The sequence below is a fragment of the Serinus canaria genome, chromosome Z, assembly GCF_022539315.1.
Source record: "Serinus canaria isolate serCan28SL12 chromosome Z, serCan2020, whole genome shotgun sequence".
Lineage (NCBI taxonomy): Eukaryota > Metazoa > Chordata > Aves > Passeriformes > Fringillidae > Serinus > Serinus canaria.
This window is the reverse complement of record NC_066343.1, coordinates 47,662,748-47,682,402: the sequence shown is the minus strand read 5'-3', so window position 1 is coordinate 47,682,402 and position 19,655 is coordinate 47,662,748. Positions and strand designations below refer to the sequence as shown.

The 19,655-nt window shown below is 34.4% G+C and overlaps 1 protein-coding gene across 1 annotated transcript in view; it reads left to right on the top strand.

The window, feature by feature from the left end:
* KDM4C (lysine demethylase 4C) overlaps window positions 1-19,655 on the top strand; it is a 245,200-nt gene that overhangs the window by 206,654 nt on the left and 18,891 nt on the right. The window contains exons 18-19 of the mRNA XM_050986882.1: window positions 7,399-7,584; window positions 14,885-15,055. Coding sequence (XP_050842839.1) covers window positions 7,399-7,584; window positions 14,885-15,055 — 357 coding nt within the window. The remainder of the gene's footprint in view (window positions 1-7,398; window positions 7,585-14,884; window positions 15,056-19,655) is intronic.

The following is a 19,655-nucleotide window of genomic DNA, read 5'->3' as shown; positions in this document are numbered from 1 at the left end:
ATTAATCTTCTTGAAATTTTGCTCTTCCAATACTGGCATCAATCATTTCTTGTTCATTTCAGGATGCCTGAAAGATGGCCTGAATACAGGCACAGTGCTTCTAAAAAAAAAAAAAAAAAAAAAATCTTTTTATTCCTGTGAGTTTGTTTTAGTACAATCATTTCAAACCAGCAGGGGAAGAAACATTGTCTGGAAAAAAGATTTGGTTTGTCTCTAATAAAAATGTGTGTAAAAAATACATGACTATGTAAAAACTACAATTAAGATAAAATCTTGAGAGTCTCCTTATAAACTTTGGGTTCACAGTCACATATTACTATTTCTGAGAGCGGGTTGATATGAAGTGGATAAAAGAAGAGTTAGGATGACTAAATTTTCAGTGTCACCTGATGTATATGAATCTGGAAGAAAGAGGCATTTGTTCTTGTGTTCAGTGAATATGTGCTAGCAGAATATTCCCTATGTATAGAGGGATTCTTCTTTTTAAAGAAGGTGTTGCTGATTGAATGTTTTCTGTTTAGTACTTGTAAATAAAACTGAGGAGATACTAGAGATATGTTTATATGGTATTTTCATCAGTAGATCTCTATGGTAGGATTAGAGACATCTCAAGTACTTTCAGAGTATCTCTGACATTGTAGAGTGCTAATGGTGCTGCTCTATCCTGAAAAAAAGTCTGGACTTAATGGCAGTGCTTGGTGTTGGAATGTCGTTATGCATTTGAGAACTACAAGAATACTGAAAATAAATATACGGCAGTTTATTTCTCAAGATACGGCATAGCCATAGATATGGTGATTGTGAGACCATAGCTGAAGCTCTAACAGCGCCTTTTATTTCTTACCTTTTCTCTCACAGCACTTGTTTTACCAGCTATTGAGACTGTGTAGTGTATCATAGAAGCACAAACCCTTTCATGTACTTTCAAAAAAGTACTTCTTCACCAAGTGTTTTGTTTTCTTTGATTCTTTTCTTTCTCTTTTAACCTACTGTTTAATGACTTTCAATGATACAATCCAAGCTTCAGGAGAAACCAGATTTTTCTGACCTCTGCACACACTATATTTTTGTCTTCCCTCTCCTATTAATTAAAAGCTATTATTACCTTAACAGTTTGGTTGAAATAATTGATGGATACTGTATTTATATGTGTTGGGAGGTCTTGGTAGTTTTTTATCAGCTGTTAAAATTGTACTTTGAATCAACATGTATATCTGTCACGATATCAATATCTTTTCATGTTAATTCGAAATTAAACAACTTACAAGTTCATTCATTGAGAGTAAACCCAAAACAACATTATCACAGAGTTACTAGAGAATAGGATTACTGTCTCTAATTGCTGCTGATGCATAAGTGTTATGTTTACTTCTCTGCTGAAATTTACAACTAAAAGAATTTTGCCTACATCTAGATAATGTCTGCCATCTTTAATTTGCCGTAGCCCCATGCTGTAGGCAGACTTACTGAATAGTAAGAAATCACAAATCATTTTCTACAAGCTATAGGGCTTTTCCCCCTGAGGTACTGGTTGTTATGTTTGAAATACCAGAGGGATGCAAAATAGTCTCTTGTTACTTTCTATAACAACATTCCTAGTTAATTTTATATAATTGCCTGAACATGCTGAACAATGAAATAGAATATATCATCTATCAATCTCTTTCTTCACATATTCTGATGCTGTCAGTTTCGTAGCTCCAATAGTCATCTTGGTTTAAATTAATTAGGAATAAAGGGAAACATAAAATGTAAAAACAGTAATGAGTTTGTTTCCATAGAAACATACCATGCTCTCTGCCAAAATTAAGTGCTGACTTTGTATTCTAAAAGATAGTTGTGCAGACAACATGTGCTCACTGATCTGCAGATAATGTGTCAAATGTCTTCATCATATTCATCTTCTGACTGTGCTACGCATCGTTAACAAATCTCTGTGCCAGTACCTTGCTGCCAACCCTTACTGTAATCTTTGTCACTTTTATTCCATGTTCTGGCTTTGGAATGGAGAAGGAAAAGATTCGTTTCATTGTGCATTTTATATTGTAAGTCTCAGGTTATGACAGCTGGCAAGCTTGTGAATCTCCTTCTGCCAATATTGTCTGTAAAATCCTTGCTCTTTTAAAAATCTATGCTTATCTGTGGGTAGTATTGCTTAGAGTAGGGCTGACTTTTCAAATATAGGGTGTGGTTATACATAGTAGCTATTTTTGCTTGTCAGGTAATATAAATTCTGAAGCAAAGTAGCTTCCTTTTAAAATGAAGATATGGTAAAGCAGACATTATAGGAAAAAAACCTGGTGATTTTTCATTAATTTTCTTAATTTTTCAGTAGTGTCTCTTGTCTTAGTATTTCAAATGATACATAGAAGGTAAAAAACCAGCAAATATATAAAAGAGAGGGTGAGAATATACTAATCAGTTACTGACTAGTAGTTACTAACCATCTGCAGCAGCAGGAGAACTCTTATGGAATTATTTTAGTAATATTTGAAAATCTAGTAATTTTTTGAGGCTCTCTTGAAATAGCTTCTTTTTGTAGCATTTAATGCTTTGCTACAGTGAACTCCTTCATGTAAGTAATTTTGATTGCCAAGACATAGAGATAATTTTGGGGAGAAATTAATACTCAAAATTGTTTCCTAAAATCCATCCCTGGCTTTTTGCTGTGACCTCAGCTGGTGCTTATTTTCATAAATCCTTCCATCAGAAAGCACTGCTACTGTGATTAATTCATGATCCTTTTAGGGACTGGAATTTTATTTGCAAATACCACTCCTTTTGAGGGAAGCAATTTCTAAATCTTTAAATAAGGATGCATAAAAATTATTGTAAAAGTTACCAGTGGGCTGTCTTTTCCTAAATGCTGACGTCCGGTTTCCTCAAACTTGTTCTTTAAAATCCATTCTGTTTATAGATTTACAGACTATTAGCATAAAACAGCTATTCCGTGATGATGAAATTCATTTGCAGCAGAATATTTTTCTTTTGGGGTGCAAAAAGAGGTCATTTCATAATCTAGAAAATTGCAGTACATTGTTCTGTCCTATATTCTTAAATCTCCAGTTATATAAACAATTTTATTTTTTCTCCAATTCATTTTGCATCTGGATCTCTGATTAAGATTGATCCTCAGTTACTTTCCCCTCGGTCTCTGCTTTGCACTAATATCAAGCAATCATTAAATCAAAATTACATTCTTCCTAGCTGTCTAGAATTGCTTTAGCTGATAGGAACAGCTGTAGTTTTGAGCTACTGAAAAAATGTCATTTGGGCATTGAATTAGCATTATTGTATTTTAGAAAATGTGCTCATGGTATGTCAGGTTTGTTTGTTTCAAAAGTAGCAAACTTACATACCTAAATACAAGGTTAGCCCTGAGAGAGAAGTGTTTAGACCTTTTTGATTTGCAGGAGTAGTTTGGGATTGGTTCTATTCTATATGATTCCTTCATTTTGCAAACTTATCAAAGTCAGAATTCAGGGAAGAGTTGGGGGGAGAGTGAAACCTCAGTCTTCACAGCCAGTAGTTCCCTTTCTTTTCTTGAGATTCTTATGCCTTTTTACTTTGTCACTTTCAGTGGGATTGTTTTAATTCTTTATTTTTTGTACATTTGCATCATCCTCCTTATGTATCACCACACTACAATAAATAATATAAACATATGAAAAAAGTTTAAAAAATACTTAAATTCACATGTTTTAAAACCCCAAGTGAGAGTATGAGAAATGCATTATTTTTCACAAGCCAGGGAGGGAAAGAATTGCTGGTATAGGCCAGTCACAGTGCTGTTCAGTTTACTACTTGTAGCTAATACACAATTCAGTATGTAGCTCAGCTAATATTCCAAAAGTCGATACAAAACATATTTTTTACAGCTTGCTCTGCTTTTGGTTAATGTGTTTTGATTTTATTTATCAATTAATGTTGATAAATAAAATCAAAATTTTTATTTTTTGAGGTATAGTTTTACATATGAAGGGGCTTTTTACATCTGAATGGGGGGCTGTTTTGTCTTGATACAGTTATGCAAGCTGTAGTTTGCTTGAACAGTGGACTTCTATGTGTACTTTCAAAAATCTATGACTTAGTGTGACAGTCGTTGTAAAGCTGAGATACATCTGCATCATTCTCAGTGTCATGCTTGTACAAAGGACCCAGCATCATATATAAAATAAGAAACATATTTCTTTATTTGCAAATCTTGGGGTTTTTTTCCCCGCATTCTTGAAAGAAGAATGGTTTTCCTAGTTTTTCTGAGATTCTTTAAACACAGGGAGGTATTTTTTTCTTTTCTTACATGTACAGTAACATTTTTCCACCCCTTCATATCCATGGTTTAATCCTTTTGATATCTAAAGCGTGTATGAGTGTAGCACAAAAGATTAATGTGGATACTCATGTAACAATTACCCTCCTTGTATTTGCCTGTGAGGTAGATTGATTGCATGGTTAAAATGGGATTTTTTTCACTTTCATCATGCAAACTTCAGTCTGCATTCGCAGAAATACTTATGACCAAGCAGTGTTCCTTTTATATAAGAGTAAATTTGAAGCAGCTTTACTCTTCATCAAAATTACACCAACATGACTGAGATAATAACATAGTCAATAATAATTGAACAGCTTGTTTTTTAATAATTATTTTAATAATTATTTTTTTATTTTAATAAATATTTAAAGTACTTTCAAGCTGAAACTCTGAAAACCATTGCGAGAAATGTTTTTTCATACTGTGCCAGTTCATCAGACATGTTCTCATTAAGTTCTCTTACAGGGAGGAATGAAGTTTTACTCTTAATTTCTCAGGATTGGCTATGGCTATGTCATTTAATTTGTCACATTTTCAGTTTTCCTAACTACATTTCCAGCTTCCCTTTCAGCATTTCTTGCTGTCTTGTGTAATACTGCTTTTACTTTTTGCAGCTTTTCTTCTTCTGGAAGGTAATAAACCTTAAAGTATTAATTTAGAAGGGCAGTTGTATGTATGTAGAGTTGTAAGTTCATCTTTTTTTGAAGCTTTACTCAAATAGTGTAGTTTTAGATTTTTGCATTTCCCAAGGTTTTATAATACTTTAGTTTACTTTATAATACTTTAGTAAGATACAGGAGAAACTTAAACCACATTTTAACATTTACATATTTGTTCCCTTGAGCATGTGGAGCCAGTAATTTAATGGGACCAGCATTTCCTGCTGTACTGTTACAATTTCTTTGGTTAGCAATAGTTGAGCTGTACTTTACTTCATTCCTTTTTCTTATTCTCTACGTTTTGTTTGCACTGCATTTTCAGGGTGTTTATTTCAGAACACATGTGGCTTTTTTTTGTGTTCAATCTTGGTTTTGGGGTTTTTTGCTTGGTTGTGTGATTGTTTGGGGCTGTGGTTGGTTGTTTTTAATTTGTTTTGGGTTTTTTAAATATTCATAAGTGCTTTGGTCTTTTATTTATATGTTAGCTCTGTTATTTATATGAACTCAATATCTAGATATTACATATACTAGATTTCAATTGTATTTTCTATCTGGAATTTCCACTTAGTAGGTTCAGAATATGTATATATAAAAGAAAGCTCCCTTGGAAAACAGTTACTCCACTTACCTGAAAATGATCTCATGCACATAAATACAAATGTACAACAAGATACCAGCCCACAAGCAAAATTTCTGAAACATTTTTTTTAATGGCAAATTGTCTTTACCTCTTAGTCTTTAAACCCAGTGGTGCTACAGTAGAGCTGAATTCAGGTCCTTTTAGTGAGTGATAACTAAAATTGCTAAAATTTTTCCCTAAGTTCAGATGCTTGGCACTACTCTTAATTTCTGCTTGTGCAAAGCCATGCAGGCAGTTTGCTTTCAAAGGATGAACATGAGGGCAGAACTTGGAAGAGTATTTCATGTTCAGAGTAATGCAGGAACTAGAACCAGTGAGCTTGACTGGGCTAGCCCTTACCAAAAGTATTATTTCTGTCACAAACTGCATGCCAGAAGCCATTGAAACTATTTAAGTGCTGAATTATACAATAAAATTTCGTCTGGTTTTATGTAGAATATGCAAATCAAGAAACAATGGAGAATAAAGTTCTTTGGTCACTTCTGAATAAGAATTAGATGTGAGTTAACAATAAACACTTTGAGTTACTAATCAAGTAGCAAAACCACACCAAAATTATTTTTACTTATGTTCTCAACATAGGCAGATGAGTGTGTTTAGCAATTTGGTGGGCAGCCAATTTAGAAGAAATGGGAATAAGCAATATTCTAAGAGTATGTTTTATTGAATTCATTGTTTTGTCATTAAAATCTGTTTATAGTAGCTGAGATAATTTCATGACCATCAATAACATTTGTATTTTTGTTAGTCATGATGAGAGATATCAGAAGATAGTTCTCTTATGTGATAATAAAACAGTTGTCTGTAGAAGTTACTGAAGTAATTATTCTATCTAGTATGCTTGGTAATGCCTTACAGTGGCAAGGTACAATTCATCTTGTACTGCCTCTTTTAGTATGTTAGAACCTACTCTCCAGACTTAGTTCATGTAGATTATATCCCTTTGTCTTCTTTTCTTTTTGGCTCATTATTTGTGCCACTTACAAAATAGTGACATTATTTTGATGTGGTCATCATTTTGTCAAAAGGGAAAAAAACCTGAAACGGTGTGTCTTGATAGCAGTAAGGCTGTTGACGTGATGTTTGAATATATGACATGAGGAAATACAGCCTACTGTATTCACATTATGTTAAATACTCAACCAGTGAAAACCAGGCTAAAAGATAAAAGTGGTTGTAGGAACAGCCTTCAGCTGTAGAATTATGTAAAGGCTTGAGATAAAGAAAATGTCTCTAAATTAGAGGCAATTTATCCACTGTAACGGGCTGTCTGAGGATGTTGTAGAAACTGTTTCCTGAATGTATTAGATTAGCCATTTTACAAAGACGTAAATATTTAGTCTAGCTTCATAGTAGGGAGCTAAGTCACATGATATGTGGAAGTCCTGTTTAGCCTGACATTTTAGTCAGACATATTCTCTTTATTTTTTTGCTGTTGTTTTTAGTCGAATAATGTAGAGGTTTTTTGATTACAGATTTTAGGAGGAATAGGTTAATTTTCAGAGTATGGAATTTAAAATTAAACTTTTAAATATCTATCTGTCTATCTATGAGTTTTCTTGCTGTAGCATTGGAACACATTTAGATAAAAAGGCAAAAATGTTCTGTATTAATTACATTACTAAGTTGCCTTGTAACTAATAACTGCTGTTCCTTTCACTGTGCATATAGCAAGATAAAAAATGTAATCATTGGATCACAAATAATTTTTTGGTCTTTGAGTTACTTTCAGGAATCATTGAAGTTGGAGTAACACAGAATATATTCTGTTTATTTTGCTCCTACAGAAATGTATCTTCTGCAGGCAGAGAGTTAAGAAAATCTCTGGTGCCTGCATTCAGTGTTCATATGGACGCTGCCCAGCATCCTTCCATGTTACCTGTGCCCATGCTGCAGGAGTGCTGATGGAACCTGATGACTGGCCATATGTTGTCTACATCACATGTTTCAGGCACAAGATCAACCAAAATGTGGTAAGAAATATGTTTTCTTATTGGTTAAAAAATGGAATTGCAGAATTAAAGTACGTCTCCAGAAAAAAATGGAGGAGAGGATCCATACTATGTGTTATCATAATTCTGTCTATCAATTTTCATGCATAGCAATCTTCTACAGCTTGAAGGTTTTTCGTTATGCTGTTACCTGGGAGAAGTGATACCTGATATGCCTAACATGGTTTTTAATTTCAAGTCCTTGTTGAGTATATTGTTTTGACAGCCAGAACAAATCTCTGAGTTCTCTGTTTTGTTAACCTGAAGTGTATTATAAATACCCTTCAGATCACAATATCTTGCAAATACTCACAGATCCTGTGAGATAATGGATGTGATGTATATGTAAAACCTTTGTTCTGCAGCCAAAGAGTCTCTTGAAAATATTCAATTATAATTATTCTGTCATCTGGCAAAGTAACACTGGCATGCCATGAAAATTCATGTTATGACTGCCTTTTTATTTCTATTCTGTGTTGAGGAAGAGCCTTTAATTTTAGATGAGACACAACCAAGAATTAATTTAATGTCTTCTACTTGAATAAATGATTAGTATCTCAGTTAAGAGAGAACTTTTGCTATTCATCCTGGGTTTTAAAGCTGTATTTTGCTTCCTAGCAAACCAAAAGGACTTAACATAGTCTTATTAAGGAAAAAGCTTGGAAAGTTAGTCAAGTTGTAATTTTTTTTCTCTTTTATGCATTAGAAACAAAAGGCATAAACCCAAGTAATGTCTGTATAATAGATATTGATCTTTCAAGAGCTTGTCCGTGAATCCTTGGTCTTAATGACAAGACTTAACAAGACTACTGAAGAGTAGGATTTCTTCCAAGTGTACTAAATCATGCCTCCCAGCTAGAGTAATCAGTCCTATGTATTCAAGCTGCAGGTGATATTTTTAAAAGGCAGACATATTGTTTATCTCTTTTTAAAATTTGCATAGAATTGTTATTTTTTATAATATTTTTGTTTTCCAAAATGAACACATTAAAGCAGCGCACTTCATTTTTTAAATTCTTTCACGTGTTTCCCAAGAAAATGAGTTTGGTTTGAAAAACAAACTTAAGCTTCTATCTGTACAGTCAACTTAAGATACTTTCCTTGGGTTTTTTTGAAAAAAAATTGGTTGAAAATTACTTGATTAAATTCATGGCCAGTAAAAATAGGGCCAACATTTCCCAAGTGTTTCCTAGTATCTTTTTGAGACAAGTTTTTATAGTGGAATTTGCATCAGTCCCATAAATTCCATGCTTTCTTAGTGATTTTCATGACCTATATTAGGTAGTGTAGAAGAAAAGAAACCCCATCAACTATGGAAAAAACCAGGATTTTGTGTGGCTATTGTTTAAGAGATTGTGTGAAGAACATAGCAAGTGTCTTTGAATGAGACTATTACATCCTTTCCTGAAATTCAGCACTAACTTTTTTGAAAAAATTCAGTATTATTACTTTTTTTTTCCTGGCTCAGCTAAAAGTCAGGTTTGCAGAAGAGAAATAAAAGTTATGCTTTTGTGTTTTCAATTGGGCCAAAATTTGTAGATATTTTGTTAAAGAATGTTTTTCTGTAATATTCTTAGCTTACTCCTCAGACAAAGGAGATTGCCATATGTTTTTAAATGTTTGGGTTTATACTCTGTCTTTTGGATAATTAATCTAATCACATCTTTAGGCCTTTGGAAGTTTTCTCACCATTGGTTCTCTTGTTATGCTTTTCTTAGCTTTTAGCTGTTCCTTCATGCAGAAATAACATTGCTCTTCACCATTAGGCATAGCAATGTATCTTCCTTCTAATCAACTTTTCTTTTTCTGCCTGTTGTATCAGTTTCCTTGCTTAGAAGCAGAACAGGAAATCATGCAGACTGAAATATTATCCTCACTTAGCAAATTTTTACAGGAGTCAAATAGATTATCTTGTCAGTATGAAAAAAAATCTCTTCTGGTATTAGTGGAAAACATAAACCAAGGATGCTATTATTTGTTCATAAAGCAAGGACACTATTATTTATCCTAAGTTCAAGAGAAAAATTTAAAATTGTTTGATTTTTCTTTAATATAGACTCTAAATGTTGTATCTAAATGCTCAGTGACTACTATTCTACTGACTTGGTATTTGCTGCTTTCTTCAAGTTAAAAAAAAAACCAAAAAAATCAACAATCAAAGAATGACTTCTGGGCATTAGGAAAAATTGTGACCTGTACCTATAGTGGTATTTTATTATGTAAATCAATGAGGATGTTCAACAAAAAAAGGCCTACCTAAACAGATAAATGTGTATTATTACTATTATTAGCGTATCTCTTCACCCCAGGCAAGGGTTTATTGTAGTGAGGAAGTAGAATATGCATACAACTTATTTATGCCTGTGAATTCAAAACATTCATTAGTCTTTTACACTGGGGATCTGGTTCTGTATTGTCTTCAGTATTTTAGAGTGCCTTTTTGTTGTCAGTCATTGGAAACACCGGTGGGGCCTTCTGAAGAAAAATCATCAAAAAGAAAATCAAAAGGGAAAGCAATAATCCTTGTATTCATCTGATGCTGCCAAATGAAGTAAATACAGAAATACTAAGAACTGGAGTTTTTAAATATTTATATGACTTCTCAAAAATATGTTTCCATGTTCATGGATTCAAAACTAAGACTACATCTTATATTTGCTGAAGGTATAGCTTTAGAAGTAACACAAAAATTCACTAGCAGAACAGTTTTTCTATATGGAGTGTTTTGGGTGTTTGCTGTCATTGCCTTTGTTATTTTTTATGTAAATTGGACTGTCAATATGCAAGGAAAGCTCTGTGATTTGCTACTTACAGGTTGTGGTTTGGACTTTTTTTCCTTTTTTTCTCCTTGACTGTGCTTGTTCTGAGCATGAAACATATCTCTCACACATTTTTGTCATCATAACTGCAAGAACATGTGGAAGTGTAGTTGAAAGTAGGTGCTGCAGATGGATCTGTTTTGATTAAAAGAACTCATTCATACACAAGAAAATGAGAAAAAGGAGTTCTGTGCAACTGTTCTAACAGAAAAAAAAAAATAAACCCAACCCCAAAAGATCCATATAAGCCCTGTGGATCAGAGAAAGCTATTTCCTTTGGAAATCGTGAACAAAAGGGGCTATCTAGACAGCCCCAGTAACATTGGAAAGAGTAATGATCTTTAGAAGAGGCAGAGACAGGAGCTCCACATTCCTGCTGTTGCTGTTTTTGGGGCTGCTTAAAATTACCCTTTACTATTATCAGGCAGTTCTTAACCTCTGTAGCAAACAGGGAATGAAGGGATGCTGTCCAGTGGAAGCTGTAGATCCTTCTTCTGTTGAATACCTTGGTGATGGAGTGTCATTGTTTGCTGCTGTCTGCTAACTACTGCCAGTCCTGAACATCTCAGAAAGACTAAGCCGTGTCTTTTGAAGGACATGTTATTCAAAAATCATGAGATGGATTATTTTTGGAATTTCATTAATAATTTCTATGCTGAAATTGGAATTCCAAGGAGTAAACGAGACATGAGATTTTAGTTCTGGTATGGAACAAGTCTCAGATCTTTTAGGATCCTCCATTAAAAACTGTAGCCTGAGAAAGTTTCTAGATATTTAGATGTACATCAAATACCTAATTCATGATGTTATTATGAATCCATATTGACATAATTTATGTATTTAAGGTTTTTGTTCCCTGCCATATAGAAAATAAAGGAGAAAGTAATTTTCCCTTTTAAATTTTGAAGTTTGCACACAGAAGGGGAGATTCTCTTTCTTTGTATCTGGTTGTTTTCTGTATTTCTACCACTACCTTGGTTCATTCTTGGCTTTGGTAACATCAAAGAAAATTATGCTTTTAAACTACAGCTTTCTCAATAATCTGATAACTACCGCAGCTGTTTCTTTAATCTGATAGACTCCCTTATATAGCAGCTGTCCTTTCTGATCAAAAAATTGCATTCTTAACGTCAATAAATTGTTAAGATTTTCTGTCAGGAAATGTTTTCTGGGACATGCAATCATTACATACTGTATTTGTGAATATGTTTTTTTGAAAAATAAATTAAGAATCCTATGAAGATAACGTACTAAAAAATAATCTCCTTGAGCTAGAATGCATTTTTGGGTTTTATTACTTTTTCTAATGAGAAATGGCATTCCTTATCTGAAAATTTCATCATTAAATGAATCTGCATTGTCTCTTAAAATATTGTAATTTGCCCTCCATCTTCTCTGAAGAGTTACATATTCTTCTGGAGAAGATTTAAACTATTTAATAGAGCAATATCTCTCTGTGTTTCTGTAGTAGAAGACTTTTTCTATTATCTCATAGAAATAAACAAATTAATAGTCCCTAGTTTGCATCTGATCCACCTTTGCCTCCACCAAAAGCTGAATAGCATAAAATAAAAAAATGAAAGATAAATGAACATGTATGTTTACATATGTTCAAGATTGGATAAAGCATGCTTATGGACATTTTATTGCCCCTATGATAATAACAATTGCTATTTATGCATTTAATTTTTATACTTAGTCTATCTATAGACAGTTAAATTGAGGAAGAAATAATTTTATTATACATATAATGGTTAAATTATTTCTGAGTATGCTGAAAACATTATTTCTAGGTGAACTTGGAAATGTTTTAGGAACATCACTGAGTTTTACTGTCTGAGGTACCTCAAAGAAATCCTACAAGTGTCTGTGACAGGCAGAGCTCTGACACACAGATATATTGTGTGTGTGTGTGTGTGTGTGTGTGTGTGTGTGTGTGTGTGTGTGTGTGTGTGTGTCTATATCTATATATAGATATATATTAGATATATATATATACATATATATATCTACAATATAAAGGATAAGTCTAAACTTACTCCAACTAATATTAACAAAACTACAATGGAGTGACGCAACTTATTAAAGATCCCATTTGCAGTTGATGATCACCCAAAGATTACATCCTACCAGTGATGATCTGCATTTTGTTTTATTTTTTTGCAGAATTCTTGTTATTTCTTTTGTATCATGTTGGACAGTAATTAGTGTTTTCTCTCTGGTTTTTTTTATTTTTTTCAAGATCTTTAGTAGGTGATTGTTTTACCAATGTGAGGTCCATTTCAATAGGAGTAGGTGGTAGTCTGTGATGCATTGTGTAATTGGTTTTAATCAGTTTGTGGGATGTCACTGAGGCTAAATACAAAAAAATCACACCCGATAATCTTAACAAAATTACAAATACAAAATTTAGAATGATTTCTACTAGACAAAACAACATCATTTTTACCAATTTTTACAATACCACCAGCAGTTCTCAAGGACACACAACCTTTACCAGTATATACAAGCACAGTTTTCTGATCAGTGATTGGATGAATCTCGAAGTGGCAAATAATTTGTTCAGTGTCAAGACACATCTTGAGAATTAATTGTATCACTCCCTTCCTGTATGATCAGAGCTGCTGTTGCCTGCATCCGTAACTGTGCTTGTATGTTTTCTGCTAAAGACACATTATCTTGAACTGTACTAAGTGCTTTTACTACTAACTTGCAGTCTTGTTCCCTGGCCTTCTCCCACTTTGGCAGCACTTTCGAAATCTGCCACTGGCTAGTTCCTAGTTGCCAATAGAGATGACTGTAAAGGCTGTTTCAATTTTGCTAGGCCACCTGCTGCAGTGGCCAGCTTGTTCATCAGTATTTCTGAATCAATTCAATTCAAAGTCCCAATCCTGTTCCTAATGTCCCAGTTAGATTCTTCTGCTCCTAAGGTATACTTGTCTTTCTAATGATGTTGTCTAGCCTACAAAAATGGCACAGAATACTTGTACTTGGTATGCCCTTAGTTTTCAGGAGCAGAGAGGTTTAAAAGTTATAAATCCCATAAATATATCCAAGAAGGAAGCCCAGTAGGGACAAGAAGTCAGCGCAAAAACAGAAGTCTTCACAAGTTTAGGGTGGGTTTTTCCTCTTACGCCAAAGCATTCACTCTACTGCTAATACTCAAAATCTAACTAAAAGAACTGCTGCTGTTCTTTATTCTCTTCAGTTCTACTGATAAAAATCCTGCAGCTGTAGGATTTTTCAGGTTTTCATAAGACAGTTTTAAAACCATTATATTGACTGAAAAATTTACTGCCTTTGAAGGTTTCAAAAGCAGTGCTAGGAAATTTGATGATTATTTAAGTGCAGACTGTGAATAAAGGTATTATTTTACAGTTTATATAAACATTTCTAATGAAAAATATTTCATCCTTAGGTATTCCAGTGCACATGCATCTTACATAACTAGAAATGTTCAACTCTTTAGGTGTAGCCAAACTCACAATCGCTCCCCTTTGCATAAAAACAGTTGACCTTTGTGAGATACTCAGTAGTTAAGCTCATAAGAAAGAAATGCCTTCTGTGTTACTTGGATGAGAAAATACTGATTTTATATTTCCTGGTGAAGGTTGCTTTTAAAGTGGAAGGTTCACAAGGATACAGTAGTTGGGAGCTGAGATGTAACAGTTGACTGTATGGTGTAAGCTTCTTAGTAATTGCCTTCCTACGAAGTTCCATTGTTTTTATAGTTATAGAATCCATCAATTAGTTATTGATGTAGAATTTTTGCATAGTTTAAGAACCCTGCTAGTCTTCTGATTTATATAATTACCACTGGAAAATTATAAGTATAAATTGAAAAAAAAGTATTGTTACTGATATACTATGCAAATAACTGATGAAGAGTGATCAGTGCTGTTTGAAGCTTTAAAGCAAAAGCTCTGCATAATGTGGATTAAGAAGTTCCTCATATACAGTGCTGTAGACAGCTCTGGCAAGAGCTGGATGTGTGTTTAGTTATTGCATCTCACTGGGCAAAATTACATTCTATTATGTGGAATCATACAGAAATCCAGTAATAAATCTCATAATTTAAAAAAATCACAACCATACTCTTGGTTCATCACACCTTATGTCTTCAGGAAAATTACACAAATTACCCTGCAAGCAAAAATAACCTTTTTTTCTAATTATATATTATTGATGTAATGCAGAATATTTTTAAAACATCAGTTGCAGAAATATGCTTTGATGTAGTATTCTTCAGATGTCATTTGTTTTCCCACAAAAAAAGAGAAGAAGAGGAGAAATTTTGTAAGTAAAATAAATTATGTTAACATGATTGAATTAAATTAATTTAATTTGAAGTTTTTATCTTGAGTGCTCAGCTGTTATCAACTCTTTTTACACCAATAAATTTTTTATAAGTAAGATGGTATTTTAAATTTATTTTTTCTTTTAAATTCTTCTTTTTTTTCAAGAGAGCTAAAGTATGTGGGAAAGCTATTACAGTTGGGCAGACAGTCATCACGAAGCATAGAAACACACGATACTATAGTTGCAGAGTCATAGGAGTGACGTCTCAGCTTTTCTATGAAGTCATGTTTGATGATGGCTCCTTCAGTCTGGATACTTTTCCTGAAGACATTGTAGTAAGTACTTTCTCAAATTCCTATTCATTCTGGTTTGTTTTCTTTATTTTTTGTTTTGGGGTGCATTTCTGTGGTTTTCTTTTTTAATAAGAGAGTTGGTTTTCTTTTTTAAATAAGAGAGTTTAAACCTTATGATTTTGAGAACATAACATCTTAATATTTAGTTCATGTTTGTTGCTTTAACTGCTGAGAATGATTATTTTCTAATGGGCTTCCAAACTTTGGTTGTTCTAATTAGTCTTTGCCATTTGACCAAATGAAACAATAGTAATCTTAAAAAATATTTTAATTAAATAAGAAATACATATTTAGCTAAGAATATGAAAAAGGGGATTCCATATATCCTTCTCTGTCACTTAGAGATAACCTATAAAAATTCCTTGCAGAACAGAAAACTAATGCTGTAAATAACAGCTTCTGAAGAACCACTCTTAAGAGTCTGTTCTAACAACTTATTTACTCTTCTTGATATTTAGTTTGTGAGATTACATTAGTAATGACAAAAAACATTGGGGAAAAGATAGTAGTTTATCTATATATTGTATAGTGTATTACATTTTCAAAACGCAACTGAGATTTTAATTTCCCTTATGCACTTTCATAAACTAACATGGCTCTCGTAACTGGTAAAAACCACATTATGCACTTCGCACATATGAGCAAAATTTGCAGTTGGAGAAAGATTCTGTTTCTCTCCATATTTGCAATGAATCCATTGGATGTTAAGCTTTGTGGTATTTGTCAAATGCCCTTTGACATCTCTCTCATGATGTGACTCTAATCCTCATTTACCTTCATGATCCTCTTGAGTCTTTTATGTGCTAAGGTAGTACTTTTGGTGTACTTCCTACTAACTTTCAGAAGTTAAAGTCCCCAGGGACCACTGATAGACAAAAGTGCTGCTTGTTGCAAGACTGCTTTTCACTTAGTCCTGTTCAGTATGTAGAGGGGAATAGCCTGGCTTACACAGTAGTGCCAGAGAATGCTGACTTGCAGCTCAAGGGATACAACCACTAGGAGTGCTCCACATTTTTCTCCTATGAAAGTCTTTGAGTTCTTCTGCTTTCTGCAGACCTAATATTTTCCTGAAAGGAGCATTAACTGACAGATATCTGTGGAAATTATACTGTTGTTCTTAGAAGCTTCTTAGTTATTGAAAAGTCTAGCATCTTTTTAAAATATGGTATGTGAGAGGAAGCATTTCAGATCAGTGTTTGGGAATTGAACTGTTCACCTCCCAGTGGTCTGAATAGAAGTCAGTCACCAAATCTCTCTTACATGTCTTTGAAAATTTTTCCTTTAATGTGAAACACTGCAAAAGTTTGCATTAATGGTCAACGACATTCTAACTTAGAATGATCAAGATACTAAGTAAATGTGGCTTTATTGTTTTTAGAAACCCCTTTTGTAAATGCCTGCTACATCAAGGATCTGGTATTGCAAAGGTGAGGAACTGCTTGTTGTCCTGATGTGGGAGTCTGATCTGGAGCTAAGAATAAATGTAATCAGGTCTGGATATGCCTCAGTGCTTCTCAGCAGATGAACAACATACAACTGTTTGATGGAAACACCAAACAAATTTCACATTTCTTAGAGAAATGTCGTTGTGTTTTCATTAGGTAATATACCTGCAGCAGTTACTGGAACTGAAAAAAAAATAGTTTTTTTTCTTCCTAGACTAAAACTTTCTAATCTATGCAATGTGCGTATCAGGTGTTAGTGCCACTGGGAGGACTTGTTCATCAAATCTTGTGTGAAAGCGATGTTGCTGCCTGTTGAAGAACTTATTTTTCTAATCTGTTTTCACTTTTCAACCAGCTCACAAAGATAGCAGGAGCTTTTTGCTCTTCCAGTATGTACTGAATCCACTACATAATTTCAGCTCAGCTCACAATAAACCAGAATTCCAGTGTTCAGACACAGTGATTTATTTTTGAGGAAGATAGGGAGCAGGAAAAGTTCAGTCTTGAAGCTTCATGAAACTGTCTTTGCATTCAATAACAACCAAATCAGAATATACCTTGATCTCTTCTCATATGTATTTCTCTTGGTTTTTATTAGCATTTACTAAATATAAGTGTTTTAACTATAGACACATATTTAGATTTTTTAATTTCAACATTATTTATTTCTTGGGTGTTGCACCTGATTTCTTAGACTAATCACTCCTCAACTACAGGGTTTAAATCTATGAGTTACCTGAATATGCTAGCCACCTGTTTTCCTTCAACCCAGAAGGTGTAAGAGGTGTAAAGAAATATATGGATACAGTCTCTTCCTGGAAGCAACAGCAGGACAAATTCCTCCTGTAATTCATGGGAGGACTTTAGTGAGGGGGACGGTACATGATATCTTAAAGGACATGAGATGACAACTTACACAGTTAGTTTAATGATGCATGCACACAACTAGGGAGTGAATATACTGCAGTCCTGAGTAACTGATACCAACAGACAGCATTTGTATGTGCCACTTGACACTTCTTGAAGCATTAATGCTCTGTAACTTGTCAAACAGCCCCTAGCACATGACCAAGAACATTACTGTTCTGACCAGTAGGCCAGATGTAAGTTCACAGATTATGCATCAGGAAGATTTTCAGTTCTTTGGTCTCATCATTTAGGGGAGGATATCACACAATTCCTTTATTTTTTGCTTGGTTGGTTTTTGTTTGTTTTGGTTTTTTGTTTTGTTTTTTAGTTTTTGTTTCAATACCTAATGGCTGTGGCGCTGGCATATTGTAGCATTTTGCTAGAAGTTATTACTCTTGAGATATAGCTAGAATATTTATTTGTTTTTGTATATACTGTGGCTGCCAATATGCTTTATATACATATATGTGTAAGATTCGGATTAAGTTGTTCCCATGTTACCTTATTAAAATCACAGAAGAACAGGGAGACTTTGCTGTATCCATGTTTGGGGGGAGATGGATATCACCATATTATACTGATTGCAAGGAAGAAAAAAGATAATTGCAGAGTGAAGCATGCTTTGCATATGTTGAAAGGTCTGATTACAAGAGAGCTGAGCACACATCTCCTGAAACAGCATTCTTCCAAGTTCTTGCCTCCTTAAGTGCCCTGGTCCTTCAGTGATGAGTTTATAGAGAATTCTTTGATATCATGGATTTACCTGGTTGTTATCAAGAAAACTACGTGAACAAAAATGAGTGTAATTGCTGCCAAGACATAACCACCCTGTGTTTTAGTTTACTTACAAGCGTATAAATGTTGATGTTATCCATTGAGAAGGTGAAGTTGCGCTGTGGGTAGTCATGTCCACAACCCAGAGAGAATTTACTTACTAAAATCTATAAATAAAGTAACATTGTTTTAACATGGTAGCTTATGGAATGCTGCTGTAATTATTCCTTAGAAGCAAGAGATCTTAAGTGTTGATGAAATTAGATGTGTTTGGAAGAACAATTGATCCCATATTCAGGAGTTCATGGGGATTTTTTGCAGAACCACAATTTGGCAATTTTCTGGGGTTCTGATAAAAGCCAGAAAGCATCCTCTTTAAAAAATATGTATTAGTTCTGGTTAAGGCATTCAGATTACAGCTGTCAACAGCAGGACTGGGAAATTAATTTTCAGACAGCTGTAATCTGAATGCCTTAACAGAATCATATAGGTAAGAAAAGACCTTTAAAATTACTGAATTTAACCATTAACCTAATACTGCCAAGGCCACCACCAGTGCTGTGTACAAGGGAACCATCCCTGCCCTGCTCCTGCTGACCACACTATTGCTGGTACAGGCCAGGACACCACTGACCTTCTACAAACCTGAAATGCTGCCTGGGGTTGCTGTGACTCAAGGGCAGGACCCAGCACTTACTGTGGTTGAACCTCACACCACTGGGCCTGGCCCATTGATCCAGCCTGTCCAGATTCCAGTTCCCTTTGCAGAGCCTTACAGAATCACAGAATCTTCCCTCCAGCAGATCAACTCTCCCACACAAATTGGTATTTTGCAGTCACATAAAATGACTGACCATTCATTTGATCCTGTTGTCCAGGTCATCAGTGAAATTATTGAACAGAACTGGCCCCAGTACTGCGCCCTGGGGACCACCATTGGCTACCAGCTCCCAGATGGATGTACTACTTTAGGCCCAGATTTCCAGAAGGTTTTTTTACCCAGTGACAAAAGTGTCTGTCCAAATCACAGAAACACAGTTTCTCCAGGGAAATGCTGTGTAAAATGACATTAAAAGCTTTATGAAAGTCCAGGCAGACATCCCTTTTCCTTATCTACTAAGCTTGTCACCTTGTTACAGAAGGAGATCCTGTTGATGGAGCAGCACTTGCCTTTCACAAACGGCTGCTGGCTGAGCCTCATTGTGTCATTGTACTGCACATGCTGTTTGATGACACTTGAGATGATCTGCTCTATGACTTTCATTGGCACTGAGGGAAGGTGCCACTTCCCCTGGCACTCAGTCTGACAGGTCTGTAGTTAGCTGATTTCATATTTTGACCCACCTTGAAGATGGATGTAACATTTTTCAACCTCCATTCAACTGGGACCTCCCAAGTTAGCCTGAACTGCTAGTAAATGATGCAACGTGGCTCAGCAAGCTCTTCCACCAGCT